The sequence below is a fragment of the Balearica regulorum genome, chromosome 7 (assembly GCF_011004875.1).
Source record: "Balearica regulorum gibbericeps isolate bBalReg1 chromosome 7, bBalReg1.pri, whole genome shotgun sequence".
In the NCBI taxonomy this organism is placed as follows: domain Eukaryota; kingdom Metazoa; phylum Chordata; class Aves; order Gruiformes; family Gruidae; genus Balearica; species Balearica regulorum.
Genome location: NC_046190.1, coordinates 28,076,774 through 28,092,134, shown reverse-complemented (window position 1 = coordinate 28,092,134; position 15,361 = coordinate 28,076,774). Strand labels below are relative to the sequence as shown.

Sequence of the window (15,361 nt, the reverse complement as noted above, 5' to 3'; positions counted from 1 at the left end):
AGCACTCCATAGTTTGATTATATGTCTGTGATATACAGAATAATATTTACGTGGTATTTAAACTTTTTTTTTTTTTCTTTTTGGAATGTATATATTCAAGAGATGTTTATGAATCTAATCAGATCAAGAGCTACTTACATTTCTTCACTGCAGTTTTCTGGCCTCTCCATTCTGTAGCCTGTTTTTAGGAGGTTAAAGAGTCTTTCAGGAGCAATACCTGGGTAGGGATTGCCTCCTAAAGTTACAATCTCCCATAGCAGAACTCCAAATGACCATCTGAAAAAGAGAAAATGAGCTTTTATTGAGTGGTAGGTTTCAAGAGCTTAGCGTGGCTTTCACCCAACAGATCTCTTTCTAGTGTTTTGAGAACCCAACCAAATTCAAGACATTGCTGAGCCAGAGGGGCCGTACAGATGCATATAGGGCCATCCTTGTTCCCAAATACTGTTCATTAAAAAGATTAGCAACTAAGACAGTAGAGATAAGGGATACCCGTCTTTCATCCATTGACAAAAGCTAACTGTATCCTAGGAAGGATACAGTTCTCTAGACAGCAGAAAGTCCTTCCCATGGTGGCCCAGCCCAAAGGCTTGTTGCTGTTCTGTACAGTGCTCCTGGAGGTGCCTCTCTTTTCCCTTTGGCTGCAGAGGGAGTCTAACCTCCCTAATTAGCCCCTATAGTGCTATTCAGAAATAATTGTCTAAATTTACACAGGCTGACTCAACCATTTATCAAGGGACTGGTTTGCTGTCTTGACGATGAGGTTCTTTATATGCACAATGTGTTTATTTCAGTCATAAGCAACACCTTTGATTTCAGCTGGTCTGTTGGGCCTTTTCAGTGATTCAGAACTTAATTTTCTTCTTAGAGTTAATGAAAGAGGAGGAAAGAATTTATTCTGGAAATACCAAATGCCTAAAATAAAGTTTAACATAGAACAGAAGACAGAACAGCTTTCTGAAGTGAATGGAAGAAATGGTGGCTTTTTTAACCTACTTTATTGAGAAGCTCAAACAAAAAGACCTTGCTCAATGAGTTGGAAATACTTAAATAGATTAAATTAGTCCATTTTTGGAGGGCAGGCTAAGAGAAGAAAGGCAAAAATGTTTTTCTTTCCTTAGTGGAAGGTTTTTTTGAAACACAAATAAGCTACAAATTACTCTGAATCTGCTCAACTGACAGAACTGCCAAAATTTGGATGGTCAAAATGAAGGAAACCAGCCAACAGTGTTTCACTCAAAGGGGATACTCAATGGGATGCATCTGGAAGCAAAATGACATACAATTTAGGGCAAATGTTAGCTTTTGGTGCTCTCGTCATTGGGTAATTTCTGTGAAAACTCCACTTTTAAGAGTTTAGGAAGTGTTACACACCTAATGCCAAACCAAACAGCAGTGTCTAATTCCCTTTGAAAATTCCATCTCAAAAATGTTAGCCACAAACCTCACCTCCTGTCTGACTACATTCCACCTGTGCTTCTGACATTTTAAAAGAACAATGGTAACCCCAAAAGGACAGCAATAACTTTCAAAATGGGCAGAGAAGCCAAACTGAGCCTCACACAGTCTTAAGTAGTACGCTGCACTTTTTCTCCCTGATGCCATTCATTGAATTAATTTTTAATCACTCTGCACATTCTTGAAAGCTAATGAATATTTATAGCATTTTCATATGCTTTATTAATATACCTCCTCATACCCTTTTTGAAGCCAATTATGTTCTGCCATCAGGTTATAATTCTGTCTGTGATTAATTCCAATAAACTTGGTAACATGGCAGGTTTTATTTTTAAAATCCACCTCTTCGGCTTAAGAGGAATTTCACAGAATATGGAAGGAGGGATCGGATGAGTAATTTCTTCATTAAAGTTCTTTAGTAAATCAGCATATTAGAATAGAATGCTGTAGAACGCTGCAATGCTTTCAAATCATTATACAAATTAAGTAGTATGGGAGGAGAAATGGGAGATGAAAATTTTCCTATTGTGCTATGTTTATTGCTGAATAAAAATGTGATCAGAAAAAGCCAGGAAAGAAAAATATAATGTGAAGAGGAAGACAGTAGGCTAGCTTTCCACTGATGTCATCGACCTCTGAAGCAAAAAGAGATTTTGTAAATGCTGGCAAGTGATACTGCTATTAAGGGCTGCTAACCACTAACTATACAGAAAGGCTTTAGAAGGAAGACGCTGGAAAATAGAAACACGGAGTATCAGGCAAAAAGAGCATATTGGAATGGTTGTTGAGTATATTAATATATATGTTCACCTAAAATATAATTGCATCACCACAAACAAAAAAGAATATTCATTAAAAATATTTTCAGTGAGTGTAATTATCTAAAATATCAATCAGTGCTGCAAAAAAAGCATTTCATTTATCAGTTTGCTGCTGTTGTAATGGCATTTGTGGAACCTAGTGCTGGAGACGATTTGCTTTGCAACTCTCTGTGTGTGTCTCAGTACTGTTCTGTAGGGACTTGGTAACTTCAGAGCTGCGACGTAACACTCGTAGATTACTTTACGTATAAGGACACAAATAGTGAAGGTGACCTCACCAGCGAGTCAAAGGCACTGTGTAAGCTCGGCAGATACGTAGACCTTTTATGCCATCATATTGAAGCAGACCTACAAAGCACAGTGCAGTGCTCTGGTAAGAATACCTGATGCATCTCCAAGAAAGCTGGTAAATCAGCATGGCTTTACACGGAGATATTAATCCAGATCTGGGAAGCAGTAAAGCTACACCAGCTACCAGCGTGCTGCCCAGGGCTCTGAGCTAGCTTGTTTGATGCCAGCTGGGCAATCTCTGCGTGGCATTGTATCCCATGTACAAGAGATGGGCTCCTGGGATTAATAACAGCCCAGCAGGAAAGCAAACAGGGAGCAATGGTATTGGATCCAGAAGATCAATCAACAATCAAAGAGGCGGCAGTTCCATGACAACACAATCTGTTCTGGCCCCAAACCATAGTGACAAATCTGTTTTGCATAAAATAAAGAAATTAAAAATATGCTAAGAAGTTTTTTAAAGATTTTTAACAATTCTCTGGGAAAAGTCATTGTAGAGAAGCAGGTCAACACAATGGATACTCTGAGGAGGATAAAAATAGACCCAGAAAAACCTGTAAGCAGACTTAAGTAAAAGTTACATTCTCCCAAGAATTACCCCAATCTTTTTTCTTTTCTTACTCCAAGTGAAGCAAAGTAAATGAAAATATTTTTTGGAATTCGTTTTGTAAGGAATTTCCAGGGCAAGCAAAATATTTTATTTCACTAAAACTGCTCTGACCTGCAGAGAGAAGAGTAAAGTGAATGCATATAGTTTCAGAAGTACAAATCGAAGGCTTCCTATTTGCATGTACTGCTATTATCAAAGTGTTTTCCCCCAAAGTCAAATGTCATTGAGATTGGTAAGTTTTACTCCATTTGAGTTTAATGAAAACATTAATTTAGTCAGATTTTCTTTCAAGAGAAACTTGGAAGGTATCAAAATGCTACCCAAAATTATACCTAGCAGAAAATCAGGCGTAAGAACTGCTGCTTTTGCAGTCCCTTAGAGGTTTTTCTCCTAAATAAATAATACTTAATTTTACAGTGTCTGCCTGGTGACTAGTCACAAGCATCATTCATCCCAGACAGAAAGAAATGAAAGTCTGAGTTAAATATATACAAACACTCCTCTGCCTGTCTCCTTGCTTATCAGACATGAAAACAGCTTAGCTGTGGTTGCTTTGCCACTGGATCATCACAGGTGGGGAAGAAGCAGATCCATCTTCAGGATCTCTGTTTCCCTAATCATGCAGATGAACTTGCATCTTGGCACTGGAACCGGACTGTTGCCCTAAGGTCTGAGCTGGCTGTCATTAAAATTAATTGGAGTTTTGTCATTCATTTCAATAGAAGTGAGGCCAGGTGTTAAATTCTTCTTCCCACCCCATCCCTCACCTGCCAGCAAGTGTTACAGACAAGTGATGAACAGGAACTGGGAAGTTTGGGTATGAACATTATTTTTAGCAAAGATTAATAATATGTGTCTTTGTATTCAAAGGCAACCATGTCACACAAACAGATCCAACCCTTGTTGATTTCAACAGGAATTATGTACCTAAATACCTCTGATAATCTTTTCTTCAGATTTAATTCAACAGCAAATGTCTTGTGTATCGTTGCCAGCTGATGGTGCCATCCAGGCTGCGTTCTTTATGTCTCTTGTAAGAGTAACAGCTTTGGCTACTACGTACCTTCTTGTGCTTCCTCCCTCATCTGCTTAAACAAATACATAAACCATAAAGAATGCAAGAATTTACACTTACACATCACTTTGTGTTGTATAGATATGATCAAATAGGGACTCTATGGCCATCCATTTAACAGGTATCCGACCCTAGGAGGAAAAAAAGCAACAATGCAATTACTGGTCAGAAAATTTAAGTTTCCAAGTGGAAACCCGAGGTATTTGTCTTCAAAACTGTAACGGGTACTCTAGCCATACTCTAATATTTTCCAGCATAAGAAAAACAGTGAGGAGAACAATTGTAAGAGGTTTTAAAATCACTCATTCATTTCATTCCACACACTTCAGTAATCTTATTATGTACAATAAGGTGTCAAATGTGAATGTCTGTCTTCTAACAGATTCACTCCATTGCTTTTGGGAAATGTGCAAATGCAAAAATGATGGGGAACGATGATTAAAGAGGAAGAGCTCTCATTTATCATTCAGAGATGATGCATAAATGGAAGCACATAGATGTTAAGATACCTTTGGTTTCAGAACTATTCCTGGCCAGGCACGTTCAGTTACTGGTTACTAAATTGAATCTACTTTGAATTGCTACTTTCCACTAGTAGAAATTCACTGATAAAATCTGAGAAATCTGTCCCAGATATTCATGAAAATCTAGCTTTGCAAAATTGCCAAGATGTTTCATAACCTTCACAATATCACTAGCATTCAAATGCCTTACTACTGCTTCTCCTGAAATTCATATATATATGCAACAACTGTTTCAGTAGGATTTGAAACATAGCTTCTTCCTTCCTCTCAATTTTTTTCTTTTTCTCTGTTTCCCTATGCACGCAGACAGATGCTTGTTGGGCTCTGAATACTACTACGGTGACGAGTCTCTCAGAAGTGAAGAGAAAATATCCATTCAATACATCAACACCCCACCAAATAAAATGAAGCTGCCTTTGTGTAAATGCATCACTCTTAAAATACAGAGCAACTGGTGTAGATGAATGTAAACACATACACCAGAAGATACCTAAATGAATGTGGCAAAGCCCTTTTACACATCATGTCTTCCAAAAGTTTTTTTTTTTCCTCACAACTTAAGAAACATTCACACAATCTGGCCTGGAAAAACATGGAAAGCTAAATTGAAAATTCACAGTATTTATGGAAATCTTTTCATAAAATTCTGAAATTTTCACATGCAAAAAATTCTGTTGGCAGCTCTTTCATATTAAGTCATAGAACTGAACCAACACTACTCATCTCAGAAAGAATCAAGAGAAAGTAGTGTTAGTGAACGTCACAGTCTGGCCTGGGATTGACTTGTTCTGCTAATGTCAGTGACAGGTGGAAGCAAACAGGCAGAAAGCAGGATTTGACTTGCTGTATTTGGCAGTATTTTTTACAAGACTAAATAAATGACAAGCTCTAACTTATCTTCTTAGTCTCAAAGTTATTATGCTCAAGTGTTTCTTTTCAGGGAAGTAGTGATGTGACTCAATAACTCGTCTTCTATCAAATTTCCTTTGCACAGTCCTACAGGTGAAACAGTACCATATGCTGAATCCTGCCATGAGCACCGCGAGCAGACAGAACGGTATTTAGGCTCCTGACAATAATTTACTGTGGCAGGCAAAATACAATTGCTTTAAATAACCTCTGGCAGATAGCATTAGCTCCTAATCTACCCCAACTGGTGATGGACCATTTGGATTAAGATTTGGTATCTTTCATAGATTTGGAAGTATTTGTAGGAGGCCTTTGCTTCAAGTCTTCTGCATAGATGTGGTAATTCCCAAAATTAACACCTTTATAGAAACTGTCTGCATTTTTTTCAACTCCTTGGGATTTTTTAGTTTATATATTAATTCTAAATAGGAAAAGAGACAGAGAAAAATGATGGGGTTTTTTGTGTTTTCAAGCAGTGTGATGAGGAACTGGATAAATAAGAGGGCCCACCTCATTTAAAAATGGGCTACCTTCTACCTGTAAAAAGGTTAATAGTTAAAAGCTCCTGCAATGAAAAAGGTGTCATTCTTCTATATTTACATTAACAAAACACATGCTATTTTTAAGCATCCTGTGTGAACTCTCTAGCCTTAAGAAAAAGAAATAATTTATTACAGACTATTTGGTACATGCTTTTAAAAACCAGCAGATCTTATCCTACTCTTGACACATTGTCTTGCAACTTTTCACAGGATCACGGAACCTCACCCCTCTGCTCAGAGCAGGGTCAGCCACAGCAAGTTTCTTGAGGCTGTTTCCAGCCAGGTTTTGAGTATCTCCAGGGATGGAGATTCTCTGGGCAGCCTGTTCCAGTGTTTGACCACTGTTGTAGTAAAAAAAGTTTTTCTTCTTTTCCTTTAATGGAATTTCTCTATTTAAAATAGTGCCTGTTGCCTCTTACCCTTTCACTGGGCCACTTTGAGAAGAGCCTGGCTCCGTTGGCTTTATTGCCTCCCACCAGGTATTTATACACATCAATAAGATGTTCCTGAGCCCTCTTTTCTCCAAGCTAAACAAACCCAGCTATCAGCTTCTCCTTGCACGTCACATGCTCCAAGGCTTTAATCACCATAGTGACCCTTCTTATACTTTCATTAACTTCTACATATTAGAAATAAATTGGTTTTGTTGACAAGTCAACAAAAAGAGATTGAGGAGGTAACGGTGACTTAAACATGATACTTTTTTTTTTTTTTAACACACATATATATTACTGTTCCACTGATTAAGCTCATAATTTTGCTTCATCTTCATTTTTATTTCTTTAATACAGAGAATTATTCTAAGTTAATAAAAAATAACTATTATCTTTTTCTTCTGTGCTCAAGTCCTGCAGTATCAATTCATTCTCTTGATTAGGTAATAATTCCCACTACTGTTTTTAATATGCACTGTACCTTGCTCCTCTTGACATATGAATCTTCTTCATATACATCACGGGAGAGGCCAAAATCAGAAATCTTCATTTTGCGCCCTTCTGCCACCAGTACATTTCTGGCTGCTAAATCACGATGGACAAGCTGTTGGAAGAAATCAACAATACTGTTAATGCTTCTTGTGGAGGAAGCGACTGCTGACATGTCCGTCTAATCCAAGGACATGCTGATATCACTATTACATGGCCTTACCTTCATTTCTGCAAGGTACTGCATTCCTCGTGATATCTGCCATGCAAACGATATCAGATCTCCCATTGTTAAGGCTCTCTCATCAGGGTTATCCAAATAACTTGAATTTCTGTTACCATCACTACCCACATAGCTTGGTCCTACTTTTCGACTTTCCCTGAGAAAACTGCGCAAGGAGCCATATTTAGCGTATTCCACAATTAAATACAGCGGGCCTGAAATAAACACACACGCTGATAAGTAAACAATAGGTATTTTTTTCTTTTCCTTTCAGAAAAGTCTTTTCTAATCAACACATTGTTTTGAACACTCAGAGGCTCCAGACACCTCTGGCCTTTACATAAAAGGCACTGAATCAGCCATGGAATCACAGAATATTTTTAGCTTACATCCTCTGTGCAAAGTGAGTGAGTTTCAAAGCAGAATTCAGGCTCTTGCCTATATTCCCTCATCTAGATAATTTGAGACTAAAAAGAGACAACTGTCTTACCAATCAGATCTGTGAAACAGTCTAACTTAGAGAAACTTTAAAAAAAATCAGAATACTTTTCTGGAGCATGTGATACCAACCTCACAAATCATCTGCTAATTCCAGTGTTGTATTTAAGGTGCCTTTTCAGAGCACTTAGAAACATTCTGACATTTCAATCTATTATTTTCTCCTCCCCATTACCCACATGAATAATATCCACTCAGTGCTGTAATGCTAAATGCATTTGTCTGCCATATCAAAGCCCTCCCACCCCATACGCTAATGAATTAACTTGATATTTATTAAAAGCCTGTGACTCAGAAACAATTCACTTCCTTTGGGATGAAAAAATACATTGTACTGAAAAGGAAAAAAAAAAAACAACCATCCCGCCCTGCTGGTTCATTACCTTACTACGACTCAGAGATGACTCAGTCCTGAATTACATTCTCTGTCTACAAGTAGAAGCGCCACTTGCAACAGAACTGGGAGGGCAAAGGCGGCAGGCCTTCGCCCAAGGTCGCAACATGCATACTGTGATTTTAGGCTGCATAATCACAGCTGCAAAAGGAAGAGGATGTTGCCATGCAACTTCATTTAACATGAACAGGAATTGATCTGAATAATTTCTATGCACAACAATGAAAATTTTCTTCATTGGTAGTTTATAATATGTGTCTGAAAATTTCCCCCCTTGAAATATACCTTTCAATTACTGTGGCTTTTGGCAAATATTTCACAACAAGAGGGAGACAATAGTTTTGTGACAGACAAGAAGAACTGAGTATCAAACTATCCAGCTATATTTTAACAAAAGGATCTGTAGTTGTCTTTGTTATTTTGGGGGGTTTTTTGTTTGGTTGTTGGTGGGTTTTTTCAAAGGGACACCTCACTCCCTGGCTTACGCCTCAAAGCATTGTTTTAGTATGAACAACAACAACAACAATGCAAAAGCCATTAAACTTTAAATATAACCCATATTTGAAAACACTGAGCATCAACATAATATAAAATATATTGATTGGAAGAGAATTGGTAGTAGATTGGTCAAATTTAAAAAGGCTTCAGAATCAAAATGCCTATTGAAGAAAACCACAGGAAGAACGCTTAGTTACACTGAATTAGCATTTCCCCTTCCCTTCAAACATTGTTTTTCTTATACGTCCCTCATTTTTTTCAGCCAGCAGCAAATTTAAAAGATGCTCAGCAATTCTTAAGCAGTCGTCCAGACCCATCAATGAACTGCTCTTTGTTTCCTTGCTTGACATTTTCATCTTAATAATGAGCTACTAATATTTACCATCTTGACTGCAGGCTCCGTAAAGCTTGATGACATGAGGATGGTTCACCTGTTTCAAAAGGTTGAACTCTGAAAGTAGATCTCGCAGCTCGCTCTGGGAAGCATTTTCTGCAGAAAGTGTCCAAACACACACTTGTGGTTAGGAAAATATTACTAAAGAGTTCTCTATGTACCGTCTGAGATCAACCATTTCCCCTGGAATTCACAAGACATTGGAAAACTCCATACTTCTTCGCAGGAGAGAAATTTCCCCATCTCCACTGTCTTGCAGTCATTCATATCAGAACCAAGTGAACGGGACTGCAGCTGCTCTGGCTTGGTAACCTGCTCTAATCATCACTCTGCCCTGATACCAATGACTACAGAAAGAGTAGGTCAGCCAAGAAGCAGGACCACAGGCTGTAATGTCTTGAAAATGCCATGAAATTATTACAGACCTTTTCTAGTGTTCTAAAGCAACTTTTTAGGGTGAATCAGCGCAGTCATAGCTTCAGAAGCAGATGAAAGCCAAGACTTTAGGTTGATCAAACAAAAAAAGAGTCGCTTAGTTAACTCCCACAGTATAGCCCTCCTCCTCCTAAATACATTTTCTGACAGAGTAAAAATCCACTAATGTACTGGCTTACACTTGTAGCACATGTTCAGATTTAAACTTCAGAAACTAAACGTACAGTTCAGATTGATTTTACTGGGAGACATGTATGCAGATTTCGCTGATGTCAGTGGGAATCATATGACAATATATAGCCCCTAGAGGCTTTCTTAGCCTTTCAAGCATCTTGTTTTTGCAGAATTCTTGCGGCTAACAAACTTCCTCTTTGAACGTACTGGGGCTTGAAGGAGATCTTCAGTCATAATGACACCGTAGGTCAGAGATAACCCTTCTCCTACCTCATCCTTAATCTCTCTGACACACGGAACCACCCCGGATGCTTCCTACAGAGTGTTATTACTGGGTAGTTGACAAGTATGTGGTCACCTTTACTTAAGGCTATAAAAACCAAGCTCAGCTTCTGATCTTTGGTACCATACTGTGTGTTTTTCCATAAAGGCTGTAGGCACCAAAGGATTTATTTACATATCCATTTCAAATATGTGTGTTAATAGTTTGCCTCAGTCATGATAATTTTTTATTCTGTTCTATTATATGTTTGTATCGGTCCTATACGTTTGTATCTGCCATATATTATCTTATAGTCTGAACCTCCACTCAGGCTTCAGAGTCTTCTACCCCAGGGAGTGCAAGATCAGATGGTGTCTCACTACTGATAGGGACTACAAAAAACGTGCATTTATGTAAAACAAAAATGAACAACATCAACTTAATGCCTGCAAGAAAGTGCTAGTTTTCTAGCTCTGTAACTGCGTAGCACATGCAAGAACTGAACAAAGTTCCCCATGTACCATGCCTGTTTGCCTGCTGGAAAAGCTACCTTTGATAGTGCACAAATGGAGACAATTAGCTCTGAAGCTTTATGCCTCTTGTTTTTACAACTTGCGAATAGTGTCTATTTATTTATTGGCTGGTGTTTTCCCTTTTAATTTTATTGTAACGAGGGCATTCGTATAGTACAGGAGGTCAGATTTAATTTGTATGAGAAAAGTGGCAATAATGGGCTGTAAAAATTATCCCTCTGTTCCTTTAAACCTCCATCCATAGCTCCAAGACTATTTTGCCTCAGCTAATTACTTACTACTGCGTATTCCGTCCCCAGTATGTAATGCCAAGTTGACAAAGCAGGGAGAGTCCTACCTACCCTGATCTGTCCTTACCCACAGACAGTGCCTATCTACATAGCTCAGGCAGGAGATGGCTTTTATGCAATAAGCGGGAGGCTTTCTTCATTAACGTGCTGGTATACATACCATTCCCTTTTAAAGCTCAGGCAGTGTAGAGTCCCTAATGCTTGGACAAATTACCCCTTTGCAGCTGTTACAGGGAAAGAACAGGGAATGTTGGCCTCATCCGAAATAACTGTATATTTCCTGACAGCATTATAAAGACCACTGTGGACTAATGCAATGTTTCTTGTATTTGAGTTGTCATGTGTTAACAGTAAAGTTAAACCAGTGACAACAGATAAATATTTGCAGAATAACAAATGTTCTTCACAGTCAAGTCGGAAAATGGAATTTCAGGTGACTATCTGCAACATAATTTACATTACAAAGGGATTCATTAGAGCCTGAAGTATTACTGTAAATGTCAGATCAATTTGTTAAAATAAGGTGCTTAAAATAAAGTCTTACTCCTTCACATTACCAATTCTGTCAATTCTTTCCTTCGTAATAGCTAGGGAAAGCTGAATGATAAATTATCTCTAAGTAAAAGCAACATTTTTACCACTATGTCTTGGGATCTTAACTCGGTTGTATGTTGATGAAAACGTGCCAGAAAATTCAGTGGCATTAAGTACACAAATAAATACAAAATGAAATGATTACTAAGACTATTCTATTGGTAATGATATACAGGTTGTTACCTGAGTATTACAAGTAATGGTTAAATAGTCTTCGCTTCTGAAAAGACTTGGTTCCTAGGTTTCCTCCATATGACCTATTCTCCACTGAACCTCCTGCAATGGAGGCATGCACTTGTAATTCATTTATTTCTTCGGTAAAACAATGGGATATGCACCATCTTCGCTCTCAAGTGGCGGATGTGGGGTTTTTTAAAAGAAACAACCTTGTGTGTAATAGAAATGTTAATAAGTAGTATAACATTTTCCTATAACTTCATGTTTTTACTTATAAGCAGCAGTGAATGGCTGAGGTCATTCAGCTAAAGCCAGAGGCCCAGCTAAAGGAATCTCCTTGCATCCGTAAGGCTTTCTGAAGGGTGTTTCCCCTCTGCATCTCATATCTTCCTAGGTACCTGATATGTAGGGACTACATGCACATATGAATTGGTACACAAGATGGTAGAGAAGGACGCAATTTTCTTTTCATATCTATTTCATCTTTCAGGCCTCCTGAAAGAACCGGTTTAAGCATTTCCACTGACCTCCTTCACTATCATTGCATGTCTAGTGAAGTCCTTATTAGGAACCAGGCTCAGACATGAGATATGTAAAATCTATGCTCATATATGTAACTGTAAAGGTTACTGGCAGAGCTCCTAGTAATTGAAAAGCACATCAGAAAATATAGAAGTAGACGGAATTCTCAATCAGAAAAGTAACTTAATAGGTCTATTATGTCTCTTGACATGATTATAACATGTTTTATTTAAAAAGCTTTGTCAAAGAAAACTGGGTAGAGGAAAAAAAAAATCAGAAAGCTTTAACAACCCCTTGCAGTGTTTCCATCAACGCCAGACAAAATTAAATACATTTGCTATGTTAAGTCAGAGGCTCCTTGCACATCATGAATTAGAATTTGTGGAAATAACTTATTTGGATCAACATGATGCTAGCTTCTAAAGTAAGAAATCTTGCAGAATATAACAGCCTTGGAAAAAATGGAGGCTGTGACCATGGTTGGTTTTAACTGACTTTTTACTTTCATGCTAGCCCCTCTTAAAATCCAATCAAAGGTTATAAAAAATAGTTTTCAAATAATTTCAGACCCAGATGCAAATGTACCTTTTAGCATTTTCACTGCCACGGTGGTATAGCCAGCTCTCCCCTTGAGTCGGAAAGCTGTTGCCTTGACAACCTTTCCAAATTCTCCTTCTCCAAGAGTCTTGCCCAGAACCAGGTTCTTCCGAGGGAATTCCCACTTTGGATCTTCCTGCAGGAGAGAAAAGGAACCCTATAAGACTAAGCAAGAAAAGGAGTAGCTAGCTGCACCCAAAGCATTAGTGTTCAACAGGAGATTTCTCAGGGATAGGTATGCTTTGGTGTACAATGCTGGTTGCTCTCTTGTCAATATCAGTATATTCCTATGAAAGCTTCTGAATCTCTAGGTATTTTGAAAGTATTTTTCCATTACCTTGAAATCACCTACTTCAAAACAGGCTGTACATGTAGTCTATGGATAATGGGTTATATTTACAGGTCTATGGATAATGGATTATATTTACAGGTCTGGGAAATTGGATACAAATGAAACATGAAGTGATAATGGGAGTAAATGCTCCCTTTCAGAGTAACTATGAATATATGAACTTGGACTTCACAGAGAAGTAAATCAGTGTTACTCACAAAATAAGGCTTTCTCTTAAGAGTTCATCAGAGACAACAATCCTCCTCTTATGAAATTACTGTTATTAAGCCTTACAGTGGCAAAATGATGACAGATGTACAAACCAGACAAGAAATTAAAGCAAATAAAACACAAGGTCTGTGAAGACCTCAATATCTAACATCCAAACAGATTTGACATTGCCACGTGTCATGTAAAGTGGCACTGTTTTCTCTACCGTGTCGGTCCATGAAAATACACCAGCTGGCAGGCATCCTGCATAGTATGTGATTCAACACAAAAAAACCCTCTAGATTAAGGATATGATGGGGTGACTGGGCAAAAATCCTTAAAACATGGGTAAAACTCACACTCCAACTGATGCCTACAGTCTGTTTTGTTCTAAACTTACCCTTGTTGTGATACTATGGCTCATCACAGAGACTATGCACCTACTGATTATTAGTATTTAATTGGACAAAGTAAAACCACACTACTGTCAAATGTAGAGTTACGTTTAGGAAAAAACATTGGTTCAAATTAGGTCTAAGATGTTACTATATTAAACATAACAAAAATAGAAGACTATATGGTTTATCCAGTTACTCATTAAGTATCTGCAGTTCTCTGCCCATACACATGATTTCCATTTTAGTTATTTGAGTTGGATATTTCTATAAATAGATTGCATTTCTGTAACATTCTCTGCATGCACAAACAACATTCTTTAAGAACAAGAAAGAAACAGAAAAAGAGCATGCAAAATGACATCAGGCTTACTGGTATTTTAAAGGTGTCTACAGACACCTGGTTCTCCATGGAATCTAAAGAAGGCCGGCGGACATTAGTGGAAGAATAACTGATGGGGTAGGACTGGGCTGGGCGCCGGAACGTCATTTCTGCAGAGGCAATGGGTGGCTTTGGAGAATTCTTGTGGTAACGATGGATGAAATAGGAAGAAAGCAGCACAGAGATGATGAAGGACAGCAGCACGGCGCCTGCTATCACAGTCTTGCACACGTAATCACATAGTTGCTCTGTGGACCAAGAAGAGCTTCTTAGAACTTTGCTTGCTGTTTCCTACTTCCAGTTTGGTGGTGCACAGAACACACGCAGGTGTGACAGAAACAGAACTCAAAAAATATTTAAAATTCTAGAGGAAAACCTAATAGCTAATTCTCCATGAAATTCAAGAATTTGCACATATGCCCACTGCACCTATCAATTTTTTTTTATTTTGGACACCGTAGGTAATTGTTGGCCTAACTGCCCATGTACATGTAAGACCAGGTAGCTTGACCCCATATTCCTTATCTTTATAGATGTAGACTACTTCTGACACTGATCTTTAAGACCCAACCTACCATATATTGATCTTCTCATACCTCTTATCTCTCTGGAAACATGATCGAATTTTGCTTGTGGACAACAGTTTATGGCAGAGCCATTCAGCCCATCAAATAAAATCTTCTTCAAACATGAATTGAAATCATTATGTCAATTGTTACACATTAAAGACTATTTCTCCAACTTTTTAGATTATAAGGACACTTAGAATATTTCTGCTTTGTATTTATCAAAATAATTATTTCTGAAAATTATTTATTATTATAAATTATAAAAAATTATTATAATTTATTATTATTATTATTATCAAAATAATTATTGCCGAAAGCTGCAACTACTTCTAAAGTAATACGCGTTTTTTTTCCTCCCCATTTAATACTTCCCCTTTTGCAGAAGCACTTTTAGTGTCTTACTTTGGAAACAACATTTCTTTAAGCCTACGTGCCCCTGGGCAGCATTCCTAGGGAGCCGCTTCCGGAAGGAACAGAGATCCAAAATACAGTCCTTGTGCTGTTCATCAGATAATCCTCACTTCAGATAAATAGTTAACTTAGTTATATCTGCAACCTGAAACCCAGAAATAAGTGGAAACAGCACAATATCTTCCTAGGCTTAAAAAAAAAAAAAAAAAAAGCAGCAGCTTTATGCTTCCTCTTTTTCTTCTTATGCCTATAGAAAATTTACTCAAAAGAGTAAATTAAGATATATTCCAAACAAGTCAGTTTTAAAGATGCAAAGTAT

General features: G+C 37.8%; 1 protein-coding gene across 2 annotated transcripts in view; it reads right to left on the bottom strand.

The window, feature by feature from the left end:
• Window positions 1–15,361, bottom strand: part of RET (ret proto-oncogene) — a 103,971-nt gene that overhangs the window by 9,673 nt on the left and 78,937 nt on the right. For both annotated transcript variants that reach the window (XM_075758665.1, XM_075758666.1), the window contains 7 exons: window positions 14,054–14,310; window positions 12,733–12,880; window positions 9,149–9,256; window positions 7,377–7,591; window positions 7,146–7,268; window positions 4,316–4,386; window positions 139–276 (listed from right to left, as the gene is read on the bottom strand). In XM_075758665.1, coding sequence (XP_075614780.1) covers window positions 139–276; window positions 4,316–4,386; window positions 7,146–7,268; window positions 7,377–7,591; window positions 9,149–9,256; window positions 12,733–12,880; window positions 14,054–14,310 — 1,060 coding nt within the window. The remainder of the gene's footprint in view (window positions 1–138; window positions 277–4,315; window positions 4,387–7,145; window positions 7,269–7,376; window positions 7,592–9,148; window positions 9,257–12,732; window positions 12,881–14,053; window positions 14,311–15,361) is intronic.